General features: G+C 36.6%; 1 protein-coding gene across 1 annotated transcript in view; it reads right to left on the reverse strand.

The window, feature by feature from the left end:
- Positions 1-367: 367 nt before the first annotated feature.
- The window catches only part of LOC123655891 (1-phosphatidylinositol 4,5-bisphosphate phosphodiesterase classes I and II), a 128,216-nt gene continuing 104,937 nt past the window's right edge, over positions 368-23,646 (reverse strand). The window contains exons 10-23 of the mRNA XM_045591637.1: positions 18,082-18,256; positions 14,320-14,477; positions 13,839-13,976; positions 13,304-13,537; positions 11,125-11,301; positions 10,328-10,466; positions 10,044-10,101; positions 9,512-9,603; positions 8,613-8,811; positions 6,713-6,781; positions 4,615-4,690; positions 3,261-3,398; positions 2,089-2,208; positions 368-415 (exon numbers count right to left, since the gene is read on the reverse strand). Of these exons, the coding sequence (XP_045447593.1) occupies positions 368-415; positions 2,089-2,208; positions 3,261-3,398; positions 4,615-4,690; positions 6,713-6,781; positions 8,613-8,811; positions 9,512-9,603; positions 10,044-10,101; positions 10,328-10,466; positions 11,125-11,301; positions 13,304-13,537; positions 13,839-13,976; positions 14,320-14,477; positions 18,082-18,256 (1,821 nt within the window). The remainder of the gene's footprint in view (positions 416-2,088; positions 2,209-3,260; positions 3,399-4,614; positions 4,691-6,712; positions 6,782-8,612; positions 8,812-9,511; positions 9,604-10,043; positions 10,102-10,327; positions 10,467-11,124; positions 11,302-13,303; positions 13,538-13,838; positions 13,977-14,319; positions 14,478-18,081; positions 18,257-23,646) is intronic.

The following is a 23,646-nucleotide window of genomic DNA, read 5'->3' on the forward strand; positions in this document are numbered from 1 at the left end:
CGGATATTTTAGTCGTCTGACGAGAGCGAAACCATATCGGACGATAGAAGCGGTTCGGATACAAACCGCTCGAGGTACTAAAACTATAAAAACGAACTAAATCTATGAGATTGCGGAGACGGCGAAGTGGTCAACGCTCCGCTTCGCTCCTTAGGTGGTAATATCACAGATTCCTACAGGAAATTAATACGCAGAGGCGTACGCGCGGAAGATGCGAGCACGCGTAGAGTACGGCGCACGTGCGGACTCGCGGTCGTGAGCACGTACGCAGAGAACGGCGCACGTGTGGACGCGCGGACTTGAGCACGCGCGCAGGGCTGGGGCCGGCGCGGCGAGCGCGTGAGAGCGGGCGGGCGGGGCGGGCGCGCTAGCCCTCGGGAGCTCCGCCGCACAGACGCTCCAGTTCCAGCAGCTCCTGCAATAACACCCAATGGTAAAAATACCACTAACTTTTTTTCTTCTGCAACATAGTCTATAATATAAAAATGAGTCGCTGAATGTGTTGCTAAGCGCAAAACTCGAGAACGGTTGGACCGATTTCGCTAATTCTTTTTTTAAAATATTCCTTGAAGTACGAGGATAGTTTTTACGGAGAGAAAAATTCTAAAAAAAAAATTAATACAATTAAAGAATCGACTGTTAGGCGATATGAAGTTCGCCGGGTCAGCTAGTTAATTATAACAATAGAGAATTATAAAAAAAATCCTTCCTAAAACATCCGCGGCGCGGATGCGCTCTTACGCCTCGCCTAACACACACACTCATATGCACACCCAAACATATACGTACACACACAACACACACATACACACGCTCACACACGTACACAAATGTCCATACTTGTGCACCCGTACAAACGCACACACATATACACACTCACACACACATAAACATACAAGCCCGCGCAAACACGCGCGCGCGTTCGCCCTTGCACACAAACACACACACACACACGCACACTTACACCGGCACGCGCACATACACACACAGGCGCGCGCGCATCACACACGCGCGCGCACTGACACATACACACACACGACACACACGCACCTGGTCGCGGTGCAGCAGCAGCGCGGCGCGCATGCGCTCGTGCGCGCGCGCCAGCTGCTCGCGCCTCCGCGCGTGCGCCTGCTCCAGCCGCGAGCACTCCGCCACACACACACACACACGACACACACACGACACACACACGACACACACACGACACACACGCACCTGGTCGCGGTGCAGCAGCAGCGCGGCGCGCATGCGCTCGTGCGCGCGCGCCAGCTGCTCGCGCCTCCGCGCGTGCGCCTGCTCCAGCCGCGAGCACTCCGCCACACACACACACACACGACACACACACGACACACACACGACACACACACGACACACACGCACCTGGTCGCGGTGCAGCAGCAGCGCGGCGCGCATGCGCTCGTGCGCGCGCGCCAGCTGCTCGCGCCTCCGCGCGTGCGCCTGCTCCAGCCGCGAGCACTCCGCCACACACACACACACACGACACACACACGACACACACACGACACACACACGACACACACACGACACACACGCACCTGGTCGCGGTGCAGCAGCAGCGCGGCGCGCATGCGCTCGTGCGCGCGCGCCAGCTGCTCGCGCCTCCGCGCGTGCGCCTGCTCCAGCCGCGAGCACTCCGCCACACACACACACACACGACACACACACGACACACACACGACACACACACGACACACACACGACACACACGCACCTGGTCGCGGTGCAGCAGCAGCGCGGCGCGCATGCGCTCGTGCGCGCGCGCCAGCTGCTCGCGCCTCCGCGCGTGCGCCTGCTCCAGCCGCGAGCACTCCGCCACACACACACACACACACGACACACACACGACACACACACGACACACACACGACACACACACGACACACACGCACCTGGTCGCGGTGCAGCAGCAGCGCGGCGCGCATGCGCTCGTGCGCGCGCGCCAGCTGCTCGCGCCTCCGCGCGTGCGCCTGCTCCAGCCGCGAGCACTCCGCCACACACACACACACACACGACACACACACGACACACACACGACACACACACGACACACACACGACACACACGCACCTGGTCGCGGTGCAGCAGCAGCGCGGCGCGCATGCGCTCGTGCGCGCGCGCCAGCTGCTCGCGCCTCCGCGCGTGCGCCTGCTCCAGCCGCGAGCACTCCGCCACGCCGCGCTCCACAGACTGCCAAACATATTTACTGGAGTGGCCGTCGCTTTGTACACCGTTCAGGGGTCGCAAACATTTTAGTTAGAATTTTGTGTGAATAGTGTTGAAATTTGAATTCTTGTACGACGCGCACCAACACGATTTTTTTTTGTTAATTATTTTATTAAAAAGTGATTGAAAAAAATTATTTGTTTACACATATTTAGTAATAACAAATGCTACTAATATGGGTGGTAGCCATTTGAACAATCAAGTAAAATCATAGTCAACAAAAGATAAAAACGAGGCACTAATTTGTAAAAAGGTTTAGCACCGCAAGAACCTGGGTTAGAACCAACAACGAAGAGCGCACGAATACGGGTGCTAATTGTCGGTGACTTCCTCGCATCGCGCACCCTGAGCTGTAGAATAGGCAGCAATTCCTTAGTTGCGGAACTGCTATCCATTGTGGCTAACGGTATACTCGTAAGGAATGCAATCCGGGTACTTCTCTGACGTAAAGTAAAGTAGACCCGCGCTCATACAGAGGAAGTCTTAACTCGAGAGCGCACTCGCGCGCCGTGAGACCGCAGAGGACGGATGGGGAGGGCGCTGAGGTCGCAATGCGCGGAGTAACAGCCCTACTGCCACTCCAGTCATTTTAAACGCCTGCTTAATGGCACTGGCTACGTAAAAGAGCCGTTGCAAAAAAAAAACACTTTTGCCATCACTGGGTGTGGCGATCGTGAGTGAGGCAAGAGTATTTGCGGAGCGGATTTTTTCTGCCACTCGCCGGCGTACCATCATCATCAAAAATCATCATATCAAAAATTTCGATCTAGCGAGTACATCGTTCTATAGCTTAATTGGCTGGAGCGCCGACACGGTCAGTCGGAGACGCGGGTACGAAGCCCGCTGGAGCGGTCAATTTTTTAATATGATATTCAAAAATGTTTATAATTATTACTTATAATGATATGATATTTTTACTAGCTACTTAATGACTTATATATAAAATTTTAATTCGAGCATTTTCTATAGTCAGAACGATACGAGATACTGATTTACAATAAGTTAGTGTAAAATACCTGCGAATGAATCTCTCTCTTTATCCTCAATATTTCGTCTTTATCTCTGTTGGTCTTCTTTGATAAAGCCTTGACATCTTCTTTGCGCGAATTTGCCAACTTATTCAAAATATCCTTTTTTTCCGACTCGAGCAGATCCTGGAAATTAAATTATTTGTTAATAATTATATCTACAATTCTTCCGATTGATACAAATGACCTAATCTGGAAGAATAATAAAATATAACATAAACACGTTAGAGGCTCGGGTCAAAACTGTTATATATGTGATTTTTGTCTGGTATAGCTCGACAAATATTATATTAACCACCTAAATAGATCTACTTAACAGGACATTGGTTTATTTTTTCGTTAATTAAGTTTGTTTATTTGTTCACCTTGAACGGCTTGTACATTGTGGATTGTTATGAGGGGAGTTCAAGGTCAACATATTGTTACGTGTTAGGGTTCGAAGGATTTGGAGAGAAAAACCTGCTGACTCTTTTCAAGACTTTATTCACTAGCACTAGGTCCAACACAAAGAACTAGGTTCAAACACTAAGCACTAACGATGTCCTAAGTCGTAGCCACTGTCGTAGGTTTCGCTGGTATCACTCTTGATATGACTGAATTTACATCAACAAAAAACAAAGAAAAAAAGCACTCGTACTTTCATTTGTATTTATTTAGAAAGGTTAATGATTTCACATTGAAAAGCTTACGGACTCCTGTAACAGGAGCATTACAAGCACCTTGCGGACCCTATCCCTTACTCACCAAAGGTAACCTTCAATAAGGTCGTACGTAGTACTTGCCCAATCGGTACTGCTCCCGATTTAAAGAAACATATTTTCTACTGTGCCCAACCTCAATAATATGTGCAGTCCGTGTGACTGAAAATTTTCGCCATTTCAAAAAACGGGATATTTTGGCTTCCTAGGGCTATCTTTGGGGACACCGGGACACACGACCGAAAAACGGGACTTTCCCGTTCTAATCGGGAAATCTGGTCACATTATACTAACATAATGAATAACGTTTAGCACGTAGCGACATTTTTTGACAAAAATGAAAACTAACTAAATTTAAAAGATAAAGTGACCGCAACGAAACAGCTTTCAAAGAATTGTTTGTTATGATAAATAATTCACATTTTAGCAATTATTTTTTTATTTTTTTTAATTATTAGGTTCACAAATTGAATGATACAATATAAGAAAGTTTATGTGTGTAACAATTTGAAAGGTGTTTATACAATTTTCATTCTTATTACAGTAAACACAGCATGCATAATTATTGCATAATCATTTAGCTTAAGCTTATTATTATAATTAGTTTAGAACAAATTGTTGCTAAATAATACAATATAACTCACAGTTAAAGCTTTCATTTGTTGTTGCTGTTCGTTTCGTAGATTCTTCTCCAGCGCTGCGTATATGGCGTGGTGGTACCTGGAAATTAACAATATTTTTTTAAAATTTTAGAATAATTTTCGAGCTTTTTAAGAGCACATGAAACTTTGTACAGGTAGAGCATACCATGAGATGATTGTATCCGGTTAAAGTCTAGCCAATTATGGATCGATTCTTCACGAGAAAGTTTCTGTGTTACAGAGGTAAAGGCTGAATGAGTTAATTAAACGGTTTTATTTAGCTCACCTCGTTTGTTAAACGGTCTTATTTAGCTCACCCCGTTTGTTTTATTTTTTTTTTTATTTTTTATTATTTATTCTTGGGTCAAATTTAGTAATTCAAATTTCACCCTCTTCCTGTCAACCGATTAATCTGAAATTTTGTATACACTTTGGATTTTGGTGACAATACAATTATGTTTATTCATTATCATTATAAATTCAAGATGGCCGCCGCTACAAAATGGCGGATAATTTATGTTTTATTAATCCCATCAATATGGGTATCAAATGAAAGGGCTCAACAAGCAGAATACAATATACTATAAAAAATTGAAATCCAAGATGGCGGCCGCTACAAAATGGCGGATAACGTAGGTTTTATCAATCCCATCAATATGGGTATCAAATGAAAGGGCTCAACAAGCAGAATACAATATACTATAAAAAATTGAAATACAAGATGGCGGCCGCTACAAAATGGCGGATAACGTAGGTTTTATCGATCCCATCAATATGGGTATCAAATGAAAGTGCTCAACCAGTATAATCAATGTACTATATAAAATTAAAATCCAAGATGGCGGCCTCTACAAAATGGCGGATAACTTAGGTTTTATCAATACCATCAACATGGGTATCAAATGAAAGGTCTCAACAAGTAGAATACAATTTACTATGCAAAATTGAAATCTAAGCTGGCCGCCGCTACCAAATGTCTGATAACAATTTTTTATCAATCCCACCAATATGGGTATCAAATAAAAGGGCTTGACAAGAAGAATACAGTGCACTATACAACCTCAATATTTAAGATGGGCCTTGCAATAATGAAGCACTAAATGAATTAAACAGAATGCGAAATAAAAACTAAAAACTAGAAAATAAAAATAGGTAAAAAAACTTTTTAAGTTAAACGGTTTTATGTTAAACATACATTGCAATGTTTAAGATAAATGTACTAAAAACCAAAAAATAATAAAATAGATACAGTCGTGGGAATTATAAACATATGCATAGACTAGACTAAAATAAAACCGTGGGGCACGTCAATTGTCTACAAATTATCGACTTAATGTGCGATAGAAGAATCGTTTAATTCGTCGTTAAAATAGGCAGTTGGCCCGCAGACGGTGAGGAAATTACTTACTATTTTCTTGCTCATGGAAATTCCAATAGTTATACACTCCATGTAAATAAAAGAGATGTTTCAACTAGTTTATCGTTGGACATTCACACTGCTGGCTGGTGAGGAATCGTTTCACTGCTCGTAGTTTGTCTTTAATCGACAAAACATATGATAAAAGTAATACTCGCTCACCACTATGAAACCCTAAAACTCGCTTATAATCGAGCTTGCTAGCTTGTTTCCACATTCTAGCCCTACTTATCACACGTCCATCTTTGTCGGTTGAACAACTGCCTAATTATAGTGTAACATTACAAAACAAACATTTTAATCAACGATTGTAGACAATTGACGTGCCCCACGGTTTTATTTTAGTCTAGTCTATGCATATGTTTATAATTCCCACGACTGTATCTATTTTATTATTTTTTGGTTTTTAGTACATTTATCTTAAACATTGCAATGTATGTTTATCATAAAACCGTTTAACTTAAAAAGATTTTTTACCTATTTTTATTTTATTGATGTGGAGATAATTATAATTCCGAAATCTAGAGCAGCCCAATTGGTGAAGGACCTCATGCTCAGCAACGTGCTTGTGATGCTTCTGGTGTTGCAGGCGTCTATAAGCTACGGTAAACGCTTACAATCAGGTGGGCAGTACGCTTGGAAGCCGACCTAGTTGTATAAAAAAGGTGTGAAAGAGTTACATACCGGAGTCGCAGTTCGCGTTCGGCGCTGTCCCCACCGGTGGGCGTGTCTTCGCTGGGCGCCGGCTCGCTCCTACACACATACTACTAAATATCATGCTGCCTTTATATACCTATGTAGCATTCAGCTTGTATCATCCACTGTTGGCCATAGGCCTCTTTCTCCACGTAAGAGAATTGGAGCTTAATCCACTCCGGGTTGGCGGATATGTTCCCTACTATGAGTTACGATCGCTATCAGGCATATATGATAACAACCGGGACCGACGGCTTAACGTGCTCTCCGAGGCACGGTGGAGAGACCCACAAGGATAAACATCCAAACCAGAAAGGAATACTGGTTGTTCAGAGTGTATCCACCTATACTGTTTTGATACACAAGTCAACCTGTATCTAATAAATTACACGAGCAATTCGTGTGTGTATATGTATATATATATAATCTGAATCTCGAAAAGGGCTCCAACGATTTTCATGAAATTTAGTATGCAGGGGATTACGGGGGCTAAATCGATATAGCTAGGATTTATTTTTAGAAAATGTAATTTTATCCCTGTTTTTAGGCAATGAAAAAATGGCAATATCGTTGGAATACGAAGGTAAATTTCGCAATCCTCAATAGAGTAGTAATAGCTCAATTGGGAAATCGGTCGGGATCGATCAAAAAGACCACGATTCAAATCCCCATGTCTTCCATATCGATTACTTTTTTCCTTTTTTTTCTAATTGCACTCATGATTTTTTATTTAAATAACCAGTTGATATTTTTTATTTTTATGTCGTTAAAATCAGAAAATAGTATTCATATTTTATCAATATGTAATTCGTATTTAAATATGATTTCTAAAAAACATGATTTACTAAAAATACCGAGCTAAGCTCGGTCACCCTGCTACTGTTCTTTATATGAAAACACATTTCTTTTTTCCAATTAAAATAAATCCTTTTTGAAGTAAAACTTCAAATTGGGAATAAAGCTGATGAATGCGTGCCGAGAGCGTTACGAAAAGTGTGATCGGGTGAGGCGAATGGAAGTTAAGGGAAGTTTGTGAAAATAGAAAGAGAGAAAGTGTATATATATAACGGCGCGTGATATATTTTAAAGGAAATAATTAAATTTTGATTTGATTAATACTGTTGCCATGTGAAATTATTTACGTTAATAACGAATTATGTGCTTTATTACGATTATTGTATTTTGGAGCAGGTAAACACCGGATGGAGTTGTCAGTCAGGTGTCAGTTCGGTCGCTGGTCACTTTTTGGATTGACAGCGGACGTGTGACATGTACTCGCAAAACCATCAGCTCCAAATCAGTTTGTTTCTTTGTAATCTTTTCAAATTCAGTTTCTTAAATTATTTTGCCAATTAAAATTAGTTCGATAATATTTCGTGGTGGTATAATTATTTGTTTTAAAACCTTTGTAAACAACATCCATTATGGACGATTCTGAGAGAGCACCCGCTAAGAATAACCATGATGAAGAGAGTCCGGACTATCCTGAGAATTCGCTCGGCGCTCCTTCATATATATATATATATATATATATATATATATTCCTTTATTTGCGCGACCATCGTGACGTTGATGTTTTTTTCATTAAACCTTACTATTAGACGATTGGTGACCACAGAATATTTCTCTTCCGATAGTTAATAATGTCTAAGCAGTTTAATGATCCAGCTAAGTTCTCAAACAATCCTAAGTTTAATATTGTTTTACCCAAGCTCTTAATTAGCACAGCACTTTTTAGTTGTTAATTGTAAAAATTTATAAATGGCTTTTAGTTTTTTAATTGTATTTTTAATTTGTTATGTATAGCTGTAAGTTTTTCTGAATAAATAAAATATAAAAATATAAAGTACATTATTTGGGTATGTATATTCAGAAAAATAAAACTTACATATTCCTAGTAGACAGTCTTTTAACAAAGAACTTGGCTGTTACAGGCTTAGTTCTTTGGTTCTTCCGCCTCAACGCGTCCAGTTTCCTTGCCAGCTCTGCCCTCTTGTCTCTCACTACTTTGCTGTTTAAAAGCGCTTCTAATGATTCCGCGAACTCTTCCTCCGTATTACCGCTGCCGTTCCACTTCGTTTCCTCCTCTAGAAATTTTAAAAATAAAAATATTTCAAGCTATAATATATCTTCGTTGATTTTATTTATATAAACAGATCGGTTGACATAATAATGACCTCGTTAAATAATATGAAAATCATTACTTATTTTTCTTTTTTATTAGTGTTAAGTATTAAAATATTAACGTTAGTAAACGTTGGTCACTACTGAAATATTTTACGTCTAAGCGTCTGACGACTACTTTTGTTGTAATAAGGTTCAAGTCTACAGTAGTTAGGATAATAATAATTATAATATTCTTTAGAGCACACCATTAAAAGATACAAACAAAAGTAGTATAATTAGAGGAAGATGTACAAAGGCGGTCTTATCGCTAAAAGAGCGATTTCTTCCAGACAACCTTTGGGTATAGGACAGCGCATAGAAAAGCGGTTAGGAAGTGTAAAAATAATTGTTATAGAAATTATTTCAATTATTATAGGATAATTAATTTAAGATTATAATTATTTCAGTTCATCGGGATTATGATCATTGGATATTATGTACAATCGAGGAGTGTATGGATAGGTTAGGATTATTTTTTTTTTTTGTATAACGAAACTGTCGTTAAACGTTGTACTTTTTAAGTTAGATAGGTTAGGGTTAAATTACACTCCTCGATTATACATAATTACCTGATCATTCGTATAAACTAAAAAATACATTTAGTACCTTTTTCACCTTGACCAGGTTTTTCAGGATCGGTCGTCTGGCTGGTGTCCGTTTCACCCTGAATTTTCTCAACACTTGTGTTCACTTTATTTGGACTTCCATCAATACTATAATCCGGACGCGTCTGATGATTACAAAATTAATTCACACATATAGCAGCGTAAGTAAAGTAATTCACAATTTGAGGTTAAAAGAAGGCTGTAGAAAGCAATTTATAGGCAAGTACACTGGGTTTGTAAAGTACGTTGGATTTCAATAAACGCCTTACACTCAACCTAATCCGAATCCATAGGACCTATGCTAATAATTGTCTAATATCAAACCTGTACTGCTAACGTAATATTTATAACGTGTGATCACATCGACACCAGCAATTTATACTAAGCTAACTCATAAAAGTGAACTTTACGAGTACTTAATGTAGTATGTAATGGGTACTTAATTAAGAAACTTATTTAAAATTTGGTGTAAATTGTGGTTGTAATTTCACAAATTTTTTTTTATTAAATTAAAAAACACATTTTATCAAGTTCGCAATTAAAAAAACAACTTGTTAAAAATTTGAGTTAGCGTAGTATAAATTGTTGGTGTCGACATACCTACCCCTATACTATATTAGTATATTACAGTCGACCACTAACGTATAAGTCGGTGGCTATCAAGTTGCTATCACATATTATATTAAATTAGATTTTTATAAAATATACAATTATTACACAAAAGTCAACTTTCAACCAACATCATATCAGCACTCGCTCTTCAACATAATAGATTAAGTACAAGTCTGTAGAGTGATACCCACCACGCCGCCGAGGTAGGATGGCGGGCGACGCACTGGCTCAGCTCGAGGTTCCTCCGTGTCATCAGTGAGAACTGCGAGCTGGTGGGCTCTTTTCTCCATATCACTCTGGTACTTGATGGGGTTTGCCAGAGCCTCTGCCAGTTCTGACAGCCGATCGGGGACGTAGTCCTAGATTCAATCATTTGTTAAGGACATTTGTCTTATTTGGTTATATGGTTTAAAAAAAAGTTGTAAGTGCAAGTAAAAGCCAGGAAATAAAAGCTTTAGTTAATTTATACAATTTTGTCCTAGAATTGAGTCCTTTGGATTTTAATATAGTGATATAAGTCTATATGGGCAACACACATGAGATCACGCCATTTTTGGCGCGAACTTGTGGAGACCTATGTCCAGCAGTGGACTGCAATAGGATGAAATGATGATGATGATGGTATAAGTTAAAATTAATTTAACTATCTAAAAATATCCTCATAAATATACTAAAAATTTGCATTTAACATAAATTAAATGCAATTTTTATTATATTTACAAAAATAAAGTTGAAAAATTCACATATTTTTTCTTAACATTAATTATAACTTTTAAACGGTTTTCAACAAAAACGACCCAAAAAATTTCAAAGAAAAAAAAAACGAAAAATAACTATAAGTCGCCCTTTTTGGGGCCATTTATAAAATTTTAACAGCACACACTTCCAAAGAACCCCATTCGAGAACGACTCAAATTAAAACTCAACCGAGTGTCATCGGCGAGGGTTAAACACGTACGCATGCAGGTCGGATCGTTAGGCAGCGTGCAGGGTTCGGTCTTACGCTGGGGGGTTCACCTTGACTTGCACGTGGAGGAGTAAACTGGCGGGCAGGGGGAGCCCTAGCTCCGCGCGGAGCCCTACGTGCCGGTAGCCGGGGCAGAGCCCCAGCACTGGGAGCACTCGGTGCCCCAGGAGACGCCCACTCTCCTCGTGAGCCGCGATCCGAAGCATCGCCAATTCGGGCAGGACCACCTATTGGGTCACTCTCTTCTTAATTCTGACGCTGTTGTCGCTATGTTTTTAATCGACTTCAAAAAAGGGAGGTTCGATTTTTTTTATGTCACTAGGTCGGCAAACAAGCGTACGGCTCACCTGATGGTAAGCGATTACCGTAGCTTATAGACCAGAACCTGCAACACCAGAAGCATCGCAAGCGCGTTGCCGACCCAATCCCCAATCCCCCCAGGAGCTCTGGTCACCTTACTCACCAACAAGAACACAATACTGCTTGAAAACAGTATTATTTAGCTGTGATCTTCTGTAAGGTCGAGGTACTACCCCAGTCAGGCTGCTCCATATTTTGAGCAGGAAATTCCTGCTGTGCCCTACCTCAGTTGATTCGATTTGATTGTATACTTTTTTACTCATAACTTATTACTGGGTATACCGATTTTGATGGATCTTTTTTAAAGGTGATGCTTGTTATTTGACATCATTTAAATTTGAGTGAGTTCTGTGATTTTTTTTTTAATTTGAGAAGAAACAATTATTTGGTAACGTAGTAAATTAGAACATCAGGTTAAAATTGACCAGTTGAAGTAAGCCATTTTTAACACGATTCAATTGGTCAGTAAAAAAAAATTATATTTTAAATTATGTAACAATCCATTTCTAAGGCTAGTAAAATAAAAATAAAAACAAAAAAAAAAATTGATTTACATCGACAAGAATAAGTACAATACAAATTATTAGGGATAACTCAAGACTCCTCATCAGATCTCGCACAAATTTATTTATTTGTATTTTGCATATATTTAAAGAATCATCAATATCGATACTCTTGTAAAAAGTTACAAGCTAACACATAAAAAATAACAGTCGAATTGAGGACCTCCACATTTTTAAAATAGAACCAGATGTAACAAACATTTCAAAGACAACAGCGTCGAACAGCTAACATTGTGTATGTGTCAACAATACAAATAAATAAACCCTTCAAATGGAAACAGTATTAAAAGTAAAAGTTTACAAACTGGGCGCGCTTCAGACTTTATTAGCATTTCTGAGTGAGTCTAGCGGTCTGTGTAACTTTGAAAACAAAAATAATGCACATGGAACTTTTTTTTTCTAAATTTACAGATATTATTTCTGTACATGGAAGTGCCCTAAATCAAGAATATTATAAAAACTTTAATACATGTTTTGTATTTTTAAGTCTGTTGAATAATGTCTTGTACCATTTTTAATATATTTTTATTTTCACTGAGGTAGGCACAGCAGGAATTTCCGGCTCAAAATATGTAGCAGCCCGACTGGGGTAGAGTACCACGACCTTACAGAAGATCACAGCAAAATAATACTGTTTTCAAGCAGTAGTGTTCCTGTTGGTAAGTAAGGTGACCAGAGCTCCTGGGGGATTGGGGATTGGGTCGGCAACGCGCTTGCGATGCTTCTGGTGTTGCAGGCGTCTATAAGCTACGGTAATCGCTTACCATCAGGTGAGCCGTAGGCTTGTTTGCCGACCTAGTGACATTAAAAAAAATATATTTTTATTAATAATAATTTCAATTTATTATTTATATTTTATTTTTTTCTGACTAATAACCATAATAATTGGAACACATACGCAAAAAATGGAAATTAAATAATACGCGAATAGACACAGTACACAACTAGCGTTAAATAAACCTTTTTTATCAATATTGAAACAAAGAATACATTTAACCAACCCCTTTATAATTTACTTTGAACGGTTAAGCTTTGTAACTGGCAAACTTTCCATGGTTTCAAACTTTGCACTTCAAGAAAGTCTCGGAGAAATATTATATTTACACAAATAAAGTATCCACCTCTCGGAAAATAAATATGTAGTAAAAATGAAAGCGAAGCAGATTTTCTTTAAACATTTACAGATTGAAGATAACATAATTAATTATACTTTGTAAAATGTTGAGAGTCTATGTTGAGGAACCTTTACAATGCGAGTTTCGCTCGTATCAGATAACTCACTTTTCTTAATTTTTCTCACACTTACCTTTTTAAACACAAACGGATCATCCCCATACACAGGGTTAATTCCATTATTTGGAACTATTTTCGTCCTGAACTTCTTCCTGACGGTGTCCGCTGGCAAACCGAACATGTCCACTTCGACGTACGTTCCGGTCCGTTTGTCGGTCAGAAGCTGACCGGATACCACACTGACCGATAGCGAACCGGCTATTATACCGTCTACTGTGCTTTCCGCGAATGGATCCAAGCGACGATCCTGTTAAATATTTAAAAAACACATTAAAATATAAATGTTATCGATCTACGACTTCGAAAATGCTCGTTAATTCTGAGACGTACATACTAAAAAAAAGCCTTTGTCTAGGTACTTCAATTAAACTTTTGCTTAATTATTATAATAAAATAAGAATTAGTATTAAAATAAGAATCAAATGTACTGTGTCATAAACAAAGAATTTCGTCTTACACAATTGAAACTTCCCCAACAAAAACATAATTATTAACATTTTTACGTATTTTAAATAAGATCATAGAAAATTAAGAAGACCAACGAATACCTTTCGCCTCATAAACTCAGGTTTGAGAAGGTATCCGCAGCGGCGATTGTACTCGAATGTTCCAAGATTCAACTGCATCGCAAGGTCTAAAGTTTGATAATTCAGCGCCACCAACTGACAGCCTGCGTTCCAGAACACCTAAAAACGTTTAAACATCATTTACAGTTATTTTTATTTTTGATGGATGGCAATCAGTAATTTGAGGTAACAGTACCGCGTATTTTGTTTAATATCTGAAGATTTTAGCTTAAGATAATAATATTCTAAATATAGCAAAAATTTCAAATCCAACAAAGTTGACACAAAAACACTTAAAAAGAATAGCATAAACCAAAGCAATATCAGTCAATATAATCGAAACAATTTTGCTATTTTTAAATGTCCGTAATATGATTGATGACGATTCCAAGAAAAAATAACTTGGAAAAGTTCTGGTAAATTGTAAATGAAGGACGGAATTTTTTTATTGGTAAACACCAACCTGTGGCATAAAGTTGGATGAATCGAACCGCGTCCCCGCTGGATACACTCTCGACAATTGGTGTTTATTGTAGTTCACAAACTCTATCGGGCGTTCCTTGAGCAATGTTGTCGCCTGCTTCTCATCGAAAGAAGACATCTCGTAGAAGCGGTTCTTTTCTGAATTTATTTATTTATTTATTTACACTTTATTATACACCACAACTACATTTTAGACATTAAACATATTTTAAGACAGTTACAGCCGCCGCGTTGACGCAACGGTTACAGCCATGGACTGTGCCTGTTGCGCTGGCGGGTGCGGGTTCGATCCCCGCACATGACAAACATTTGTATTGGCCATACAGGTGTTTGACGTGGTCTGGGCGTTTGTGCAGTCCTTGTGGTCTCCTCACCGTGCCTCGGAGAGCACGTTAAGCCGTCGGTCCCGGTTGTTATCATGTACACCTGATAGCAATCTTTTCTCATAATAGGGAATATATCCGCCAACCCGCATTGGAGCAGCGTGGTGAATTAAGCTTTGATCCTTCTCCTACATGGGGAAAGAGGCCTATGGCCAGTAGTGGTATATTACAGGCTGAAGCGTAAGACAATTACAGATTGTGAATTACAATGAGCGGACTTTTGACTATTTAGCCATTTCTTCCAGACAACCCAAAAAAAAATTTGTAACGCAAATTGAACCAATGAAAAGTAATTAATATACTCGGTAAGTAATATCATGGTTGATAGTTTTGTGCAATGGTCGCAGCTCGTGTGAACTGTGATTTTAGTGCACAGAAAAACTTAACAGATATATATCTAACTAAACTAAAATACTTTTACTTCGCAATTTTTTTCCCAGCATTATTCTACTGAGTATAAAGAATGGGTTTTCTGATGAAACCAACACAATACATAGATATGTATGTCGACAAGATGGGCATATATTACTATTTAAGAGAACTAGCACCTAGAAATCATTTAACACATTCAAACATTTCATTCCAACGTATGACTAGGCAAGGAGAGGGTCGGCAAGTCGTCGCTCAATATAAAGGATTACATACATTATTCATTTGCACAAGTAATTCCACCAATAAGTAACGCTAACTATTATGTTATACTGTTACGAGTGTTAGTGAGAACTACACATTTAGTTACTTGTATTATTTTAATAGTACTCAATATTGTTTTGTAAAAAAAATATTACTTAAATGAATCTTCTGAATTGGGTAAATTGAACACGTGCCGAGTGCCTTATTTCCTTACAATTTTACTAATATTTTATAATATCGTTGGTTTGATACGATACCTCAAATAGATTTAGGTGTATATAAAACTATATGTTTTTCGCGGTATCACCCACGTTGATATTTATAATAATCGTCCCGTAGTAGAGTCGTAGTACATATAAAACTTAATTTACTTCTGATTCGTTTGGCTTTGAACTGGCAAAAGAATCGCGGAAACAAGTTTGGTAGATGCATATTCTATCGATTACAACCTTTTGTTATATATAATTAATTAAACTTATTTTTATACTACTTATGTACATTATCTATACATATAATAAAATGGTAGGAAAGTCAAAACTGTACATTGAATGTTTTTTTAAAAGAATACTTGGGGTGTGATCTGCAATCGATACCGAAAATTAATTAAATTTATTTTTATACTACTTACTTATGTACATTATCTATACATATAATAAAAATGGTAAGAAAGTCAAAACTGTACATTGAATATTTTTTTAAAAGAATACTTGGGGTGTGATCTGCAATCGATACCGAAGCCAAAAATATAGTTTTTAGAATTTTTGTCTGTTTGTCTGTATGTATGTCCGGGATAAACTCAAAAAGTACCGCATGGATTTACTTCAAATTTGGCACGAATATTATTAAGAAGTCGGGTCAACATATAGGCTACATATTATCACGCTATCACCTACGGGGAACGAGCAGTGAACCTTTACTTTTTCAACGCATTCTGTAACAACGTGTAATCTAACGACGCATATTTGAATGTTGTTGTTATTATATTAATAATCATGCTATAAGCTAGCTTCACACTATAAATAAAGACATTCTGTAGTATATTTAGTATCAGCATTGCACCCGTGCGAAGCCGGGGCGGGTATTAGCGCTAGTATTCAAATATTTTTTAAAGCTTTTACATTCTTACATAAATAATATAGACGGTATTTGATTGCTATCTAATCATCATTTAAAATTAAATCGAACTGTAAATAAGGCAATCAGTGAGATAGGAACTTAGCTCGCTTTCATCCTATTCGCCGTATAAATTCAAACTCTTAACCCACTTCTGACTGAGTCGTACAAGACGCGCTAATTAAGACATACAATGGATCGAGTTTCAGCGTATTTGAAGGAAAGTAATCGAATTACCGAGAAAAACTCCCGGAGACGTAATTACTTTGATTTCCTTCTAATGTGACTGTGACATTCTCTGTAATTTGTTAGAAGATTTTAAGGCTGAAGTTTGTGCGTAAGATAAAGTAAAAAAAAACGCATTGAGTTTTCTATAGAAGCAAGAACAGAAATTAAGATCTTTATTTAATTTTGTTTTTTTTTTTTAATTTTTTTTACTACTTTTTTAATTTATTTGTAGTTTCTCTTATAAGTACCTAAATAACCTAACCTTTAACCATTAGAGTTCAAAATTCTTAGTTATTGTGGTTGACTCTTTTTTTTTTTGACAGCATTAGTGGATTAAGATCTTCCAGATTTACTTAAGCATATCAATCCAATTACTCCAATTAAAACGATTTTTTTTTTGTCATAAGCATTACAATAAATGACGATATATTTTATTTAAGTTATTATATTTCACGCTAAGAATTGTAGTAGCATACTGATTAAGACAATTATGTTATAAAAAATTAAAAAAACGCGAATTTTCAGCATCATATTGTAATATATACACGAAAGCGTGGAGGGTGGATTTAAGGGCTCATCATAAACACAGAGTCGTTCAACAATATTGTAAATATAGCATTATGTATGAAATATTTTATATTTATTACACTACGCCTATCATGTTTACACTTCGTAAAATTAATAATTAGGGTACATAGAAATTATTACGACCAAACACAAGTTTATTGACCGAGCTCGAATAGGTTACTACGATGGATAAAATTAACATTTTATATCCAAATTAATTATATATTTTCTATAAATTAGTAATTAAAATGTGATTAACAACAGCGGTGGCTGGTTCGATCCCCGCTTGTAGCAAATGCTCATATATGCCATGAGATATATTGTAGTTATTTGACTGTTTATGCTTAACATGTGTGTATATCTTTGAGGACGCGTTAGCGCAACGGTCACAGCAACACAAACAAGCACAAACGCCCAGACCTCAGCAAACATCTGTGACCAATACAAATATATGCTAATGGGAATCGAACCCGCAGCCGCCAGCGCAACAGCCACAAGCCAGTGCTACACTACGCGTCGTCAATGCAAGGAATTTCCGTGTTTAAAAAATTAATTTGGAAAACGAATTTTCGAATATTTTTATAATTATTAAAATCAAAATTATATCGCAGAAAACCATAGAATACAACTTTTAGAACCCTAGAAAGAGAATTTGCACCCTATTGGAAGTTGTTCCGTAAGAGGATTTAAAACCGCAGAAAATAACTTTCGGGTCCCTAGACACACTATTTTCCCTCGCTTAGGGTATCGTTGGATTTTGATATCATTGAGAGCTATTCTAAAACATAAAGGAATTAAAAGAAAAGGTCACAACTCACTCTCCGCGTTTTCGAATGAGGAGAAGTGCACAGGTTGCACGTAGTTTACAAGGGCGGAGATTTCGGCCGCTGCGTGTGTCTCTCTCGCCTCCTCAACCGCCCCCTCCGCCTCCGCTCCTCCTTCCTCCTCACTCGAACTCTCTGACTCCGATGATGAGGTCTCCTCTTTCGAACTCTGACGGACCAACTGTTGACAATAGAGACAACAGTATTATTTAGACTCATAGAATTAGGTTACGTCACTGGCCTGTACTTATGAATTAAAGTTCCTAAAAAAAATAAGGAAATTAAAAATAAAATGATTGTTGACAAAATACATCAAGTATGCAATAACAAATCGTTTAATCACAAATATATTTGTAATAAAATCCCACAAACGATTTTTCAACTGTCCGAGAGGACAAAAATATTTTGTAATTATAATATAACTAATGCTTATTATTCGGTGGTATTGGTGATCGTGGTATTAGTGACGCTGTATTTCATGCAAGATTGATTACAATACCATTTTTTTTTATTAAGAACCAGTTTTTTAAAGAGTAACTGCGAAGTTTCTTGCCTGTTCTTCTCTACAGAATCTACATTACAAATCGGTGGTAGCTTCACTTTTAACGATAATAAAGAAAATTAATTTGTAAGATGACAATTTGAATGTGTTTTTGAGACCTATTAGAATTAAGTTATTTTTGATTTTGATATTTAAAAGAAAGGTCGTTCATTCACTCATTGACTTATCTTGAATTTCGAAAAGTACTAAATTCTACGATTTTGAAATATAGCTCGGATTAAATATGATTGCAGATAATTATCTCAGTATAAGAGTACCTTTAATTGTCTATCATATGTATAATACTTCATTACATAGTATAAAACAAAGTCGCTTACCGTTGTCTGTATGCTTAGATCTTTAAAACTACGCAACGGATTTTGATGCTGTTTTCTTTAGTACATAGAGTGATTCCAGAGGAAGGTTTATATGTATACATAATACATGCATAATATAGTAGAGGAACACTGATAGTTTTTGCAACCGTGCAAAGCCGGGACGGGTGACTAGTAGAATATACTTTCAAGAATCTGTATATTATCAACATTACTGCACTTTCTTCGCCTGCTATGTAACATTAGTTCTCACTATCACAGGTTTGCTAGAAGAGATCTCTTCTAGAGATAAGACCACCGTTGCTAACTAAATTTGTATATAAATAACTGTACAAAAAATTAGAATATTATTAATATTATTTACATATGATAGAGAATTAAAAGTTGTGTTGAAGTTTCTCTTATGTATGTAACTAAGTATTTCAACTGATCTAATTTAACATCTAATTATATAAATACTTTATGTGTGTTCGGATGTAATTTTGTAAAAGACAATAGCAATTTTTATCATATATTTGAAATATGAAATTTGGTAATAATCTTCTGTTTGAGGAAAATGACTAGATTATTAATATTATATAGGCCTAATAACACTGGCTTCGTGCAAGATAGATTACTGAATTTATAATGGTTACATTTTATACTAACCATTTTTAAGAGGGTTTGGCGTTATTGCCGCTTTTTCTCAGCAGAATATACAAATACTCTGTAACAAGGCCGCTACTTTTGAAGCCTATTTGCCTCAAGAAAACTTATACCGTTATTACAATATAGTGTTCTTACTATGTAGGTAGCAAAACAGAACTTTTTGTTTTTTTACGAGAATCTTCTACAGACGAAAATAGCAACTTTTGAACTTGCTAATTCCGTAAATAACTGAACTTTTTTAATAATCAAAGCTGTTCACATCACGCTAAATCAATATAAATACGCGGTTAAGAAGAGAAAGCTTGAATACTTCGGCCACATTATGAGAAACTCTAAGTACCAGCTGCTTCGACTTATTATCCAGGGCAAGCGCAGTGTGGGTCGTAGAAGAACATCTTGGCTAAAAAATTTACGCCAATGGTTTGGGAAAAGCACCCGTTCGTTATTCAGGGCTGCGGTATCAAGGATACAAGTTGCCAAAATGATCGCCGAACTTCGTGAGAAGATGGCACTTTAAGAAGAAGAATATAAATACGGTTGAAACCAGGTCGTCTAGTCATACTTATACTTATTAACTTAAACAAAAGACTAAACGGGAGCCTCATCTGGTCAAAAAAAGCAACTTTTGTAATAGAGAAACTTCCATTTCACCGAAACAAAGAGAACTTCGTTACATTTAGATACTTAATATTTTAATAGCATACGTTGCAAAAGTTGTAACTTCATCGACATAATTTAGAACACGACATATTTTTAACGTAGATACATATTTTAAAAACTTTCCACATTTACTTCCTTTTTCTTTTCGTGTATTTGTTCACTTTTAAAATTAATCCTCATTTTTTTATCAAAAAGAGTCTTAAAATCAACTTTCGTACCTTTTTGCCGAAACAAAGCCATTTTCTGTAGTTGACTGCTTCACAAAATTACCTTTTGTGCGAATCCTAACCTTTGTATATATTATGTTTTTGTCATTGGATGTATATAATTTTTCTTTTTTCTTTTAATTTCATTATTTAAAAACTTTTCATTCTATAATTACTAAACAAAACCTATATCTATACATATAATAAAATGGTAGGAAAGTCAAAACTGTACATTGAATATTTTTTTAAAAGAATACTTGGGGTGTGATCTACAATCGATACCGAAGCCAAAAATATAGTTTTTAGAATTTTTGTCTGTTTGTCTGTATGTATGTCCGGGATAAACTCAAAAAGTACCGCATGGATTTAGTTCAAATTTGGCACGAATATTATTAAGAAGTCGGGTCAACATATAGGCTGCATATTATCATGCTATCACCTACGGGGAACGAGCAGTGAACCTTTATTTCCTCAACGCATTCTGTAACAACGTATAATCTAACGAAGCATATTTGAATGTTGTTGTTATTATGTTAATAACAATGCTATAAGCTAGCTTCACACTATAAAAATCACGCAATATAAGTAACTAAGCCGATAAACATACTTAAATGAATATAAGTAGACAAGACAATTTTAAAGCAGTGCCATCTATGAGATTTTTCTGTAGATATGAAATGTAAAGAAAAAAACGGGTAAATGAATGTTATTTTAAAAGGTATAATCGTAGGTATTTTTGGTGCTGTATAGCGTTCACGTATACGACGTCGCGGGCAGCAGCTAGTTTTATATATAAAATTATCGTGTCAATAAATATACAAATATGGTGTGAATGTTCCGAAATGGGTGGACAGATTTTTATGAAATTTTATGTGCATATCGGGTAGGTCTGAGAATCGACCAACATCTATTTTTCATATCCCTAAGTTATAGGTAAGTTATTATAGGGGAGAGGGATTAAAGGGGTTAACAACATATATGGCAAAACAACGTTTGCGGGGTCAGCTAGTTACGATTATAACTATCAGTGGGTAGACAATTCACATTAAAATTGCATTTTCTATCTTTTATATTATTTACCTCTACACTTAAAATAAATCTCAATATTTAAATGAATGGTTGGACGTGAAACTACGTCACGTCTTGCATATCACACTCCAGTAAGCATTGCAAGATAACGCAAAAAACCTTAGCATTGTGCTCAGAAAACTGAAGAGAATAACAAAAAGAAAAATTATACGTGGGATCGATATTCTTATTATAACGTGTTAAACTTAGAATAAAAGCAACAAGCGTGTTTTACCATTAAAGTTTACGCTAAAAATACGACTGTTAGGGCCTATCACCAGTTGTGAACAACGCTATCCCACAGACAAAAGTTTTTGAGAGTTCCACTGTAATAATGAGATATTTATATTTGCAAATATGTATCTAAAACTTGTTCTTTATTAATTGAAATGAAACAGGTCCTAATGCCCTATTCTACCTCTTGCTGTTAAATTTTAATCGTAACTTATTTACAGGATAACTTTACACTTTACGGCTTTAACACAGAATACTGACTTTATGTGTTATATAATAAATATCTTTTGTATTTATGTACAAAGCCTTATAATATACATATACTAAAATATTGACTTTGGTTAATGAATTGAATTTGCTTAATGTATATAGTAATATCCAAAAAATAGTAAATTTCTCTTTATATATTCGAGCTTCAAATATTTATTTTTTATGATGTTCTTAGTTATAATAAAGAAAACTAAAAAAATAACATTATTATATCCGAAAATTCGTTTACTTAGCTAGAGAATTAAACTAAGGTCAATAAACTCTACATCTGGTCAATACATACTAAAAATATATTACAAACTCTCTTACTCAACTTAGCTACACAAACGCCTTACTTTCAAAGTAACGGGAAAAGCAAGTAAAATAGGTCGTTATCGGTATCACTGAATATCGACTATGTCTGTAACTATTAGTCATATCGTACGTCGTAAATTGTGCCGCTATGCCCCATATGATGCTAATGCATTGGGTCGCATATTTCACACCTGAGCACAACAATACAATCACTGTTTGGCTTTTAAAGTATAAATAGAAGTTTTACTTGTGCGAATATTCTGGTAAATTGTAAACGAAATTGCATCTTTACAAAAATATATATATATATATATATATACTAGCTGACCCCGCAAAGGGGTTTTACCATATGTTATTAAAACCCATACCCCCCCTCCCCTCTTATTAACTCAAAAATAAGTCACCAGATCTCAATCAAATTTAAATGAGAGACATGTGACAAGCACCAGATTTCTATAAAAAAAAGATTCATCAAAATCGATCGACCCGGTAAAAAGTTCTGAGGTAACATACATTAAAAATTACGGTGGAAATGAGAATCTCCTTATTTTGGAAGTTGATTAAAAAATAATATTAAAGCCCCTAAAACAATCTAGTCTGGCTGTCTGTATATTTTTCTTACCATGCAAAAACTACTACATAATATTTACTTATGATCATCATCTGTTACAAGCAAAAAATTCTTCTATGTATATCAATTATGGATCAACAAAAAATATTAACAAATTGCAACAGTGAGTTATGAGGAAGCGTTTCAAGTTTTTATCCTTACTGGGATTAAATATTAGTAAACAAAAACGCGCAACTACAAGATATCTAAAAGAGAATGTACGCCTTATTTTCACTAGGTATAGATGCCACGTTAGCAAAATTAGGAGGTAGGTGATTTTTCCAAAATAGTTAACCAATCAAAAATTTAAAAAAATTGAGTCTCAGAGTAAGATTATATACTTTAGCATAGTTGACAGTTACTCTGCTTTTCACTACCGAGACTTCGATTTTTTCCCAGAGTCCGAGTGTTATATTTAAATACTAGCTGTGCCCGCGACTTCATCCGCATAGAATTTAATAAAAGGTATTGTTCAGTTCGCAGTTATAAAATAAATAAATTTCTAAAATAAAAGTAGCCTAAATTACTTCTTACTACATCAGTTATCTGCCAGTGAAAGTACCATCAAAATCGATCCAGCCGTTTCAGAGATTAGCCGGAACAACAGACAGACAGACAGACACATAAATTGTAAAAAATTTAATTTTAGTATATGTACCGTGTATACATCAATATACATTTACTAAAAAGCGC

This window comes from Melitaea cinxia, chromosome 8, assembly GCF_905220565.1.
Source record: "Melitaea cinxia chromosome 8, ilMelCinx1.1, whole genome shotgun sequence".
In the NCBI taxonomy this organism is placed as follows: Eukaryota; Metazoa; Arthropoda; class Insecta; order Lepidoptera; family Nymphalidae; genus Melitaea; species Melitaea cinxia.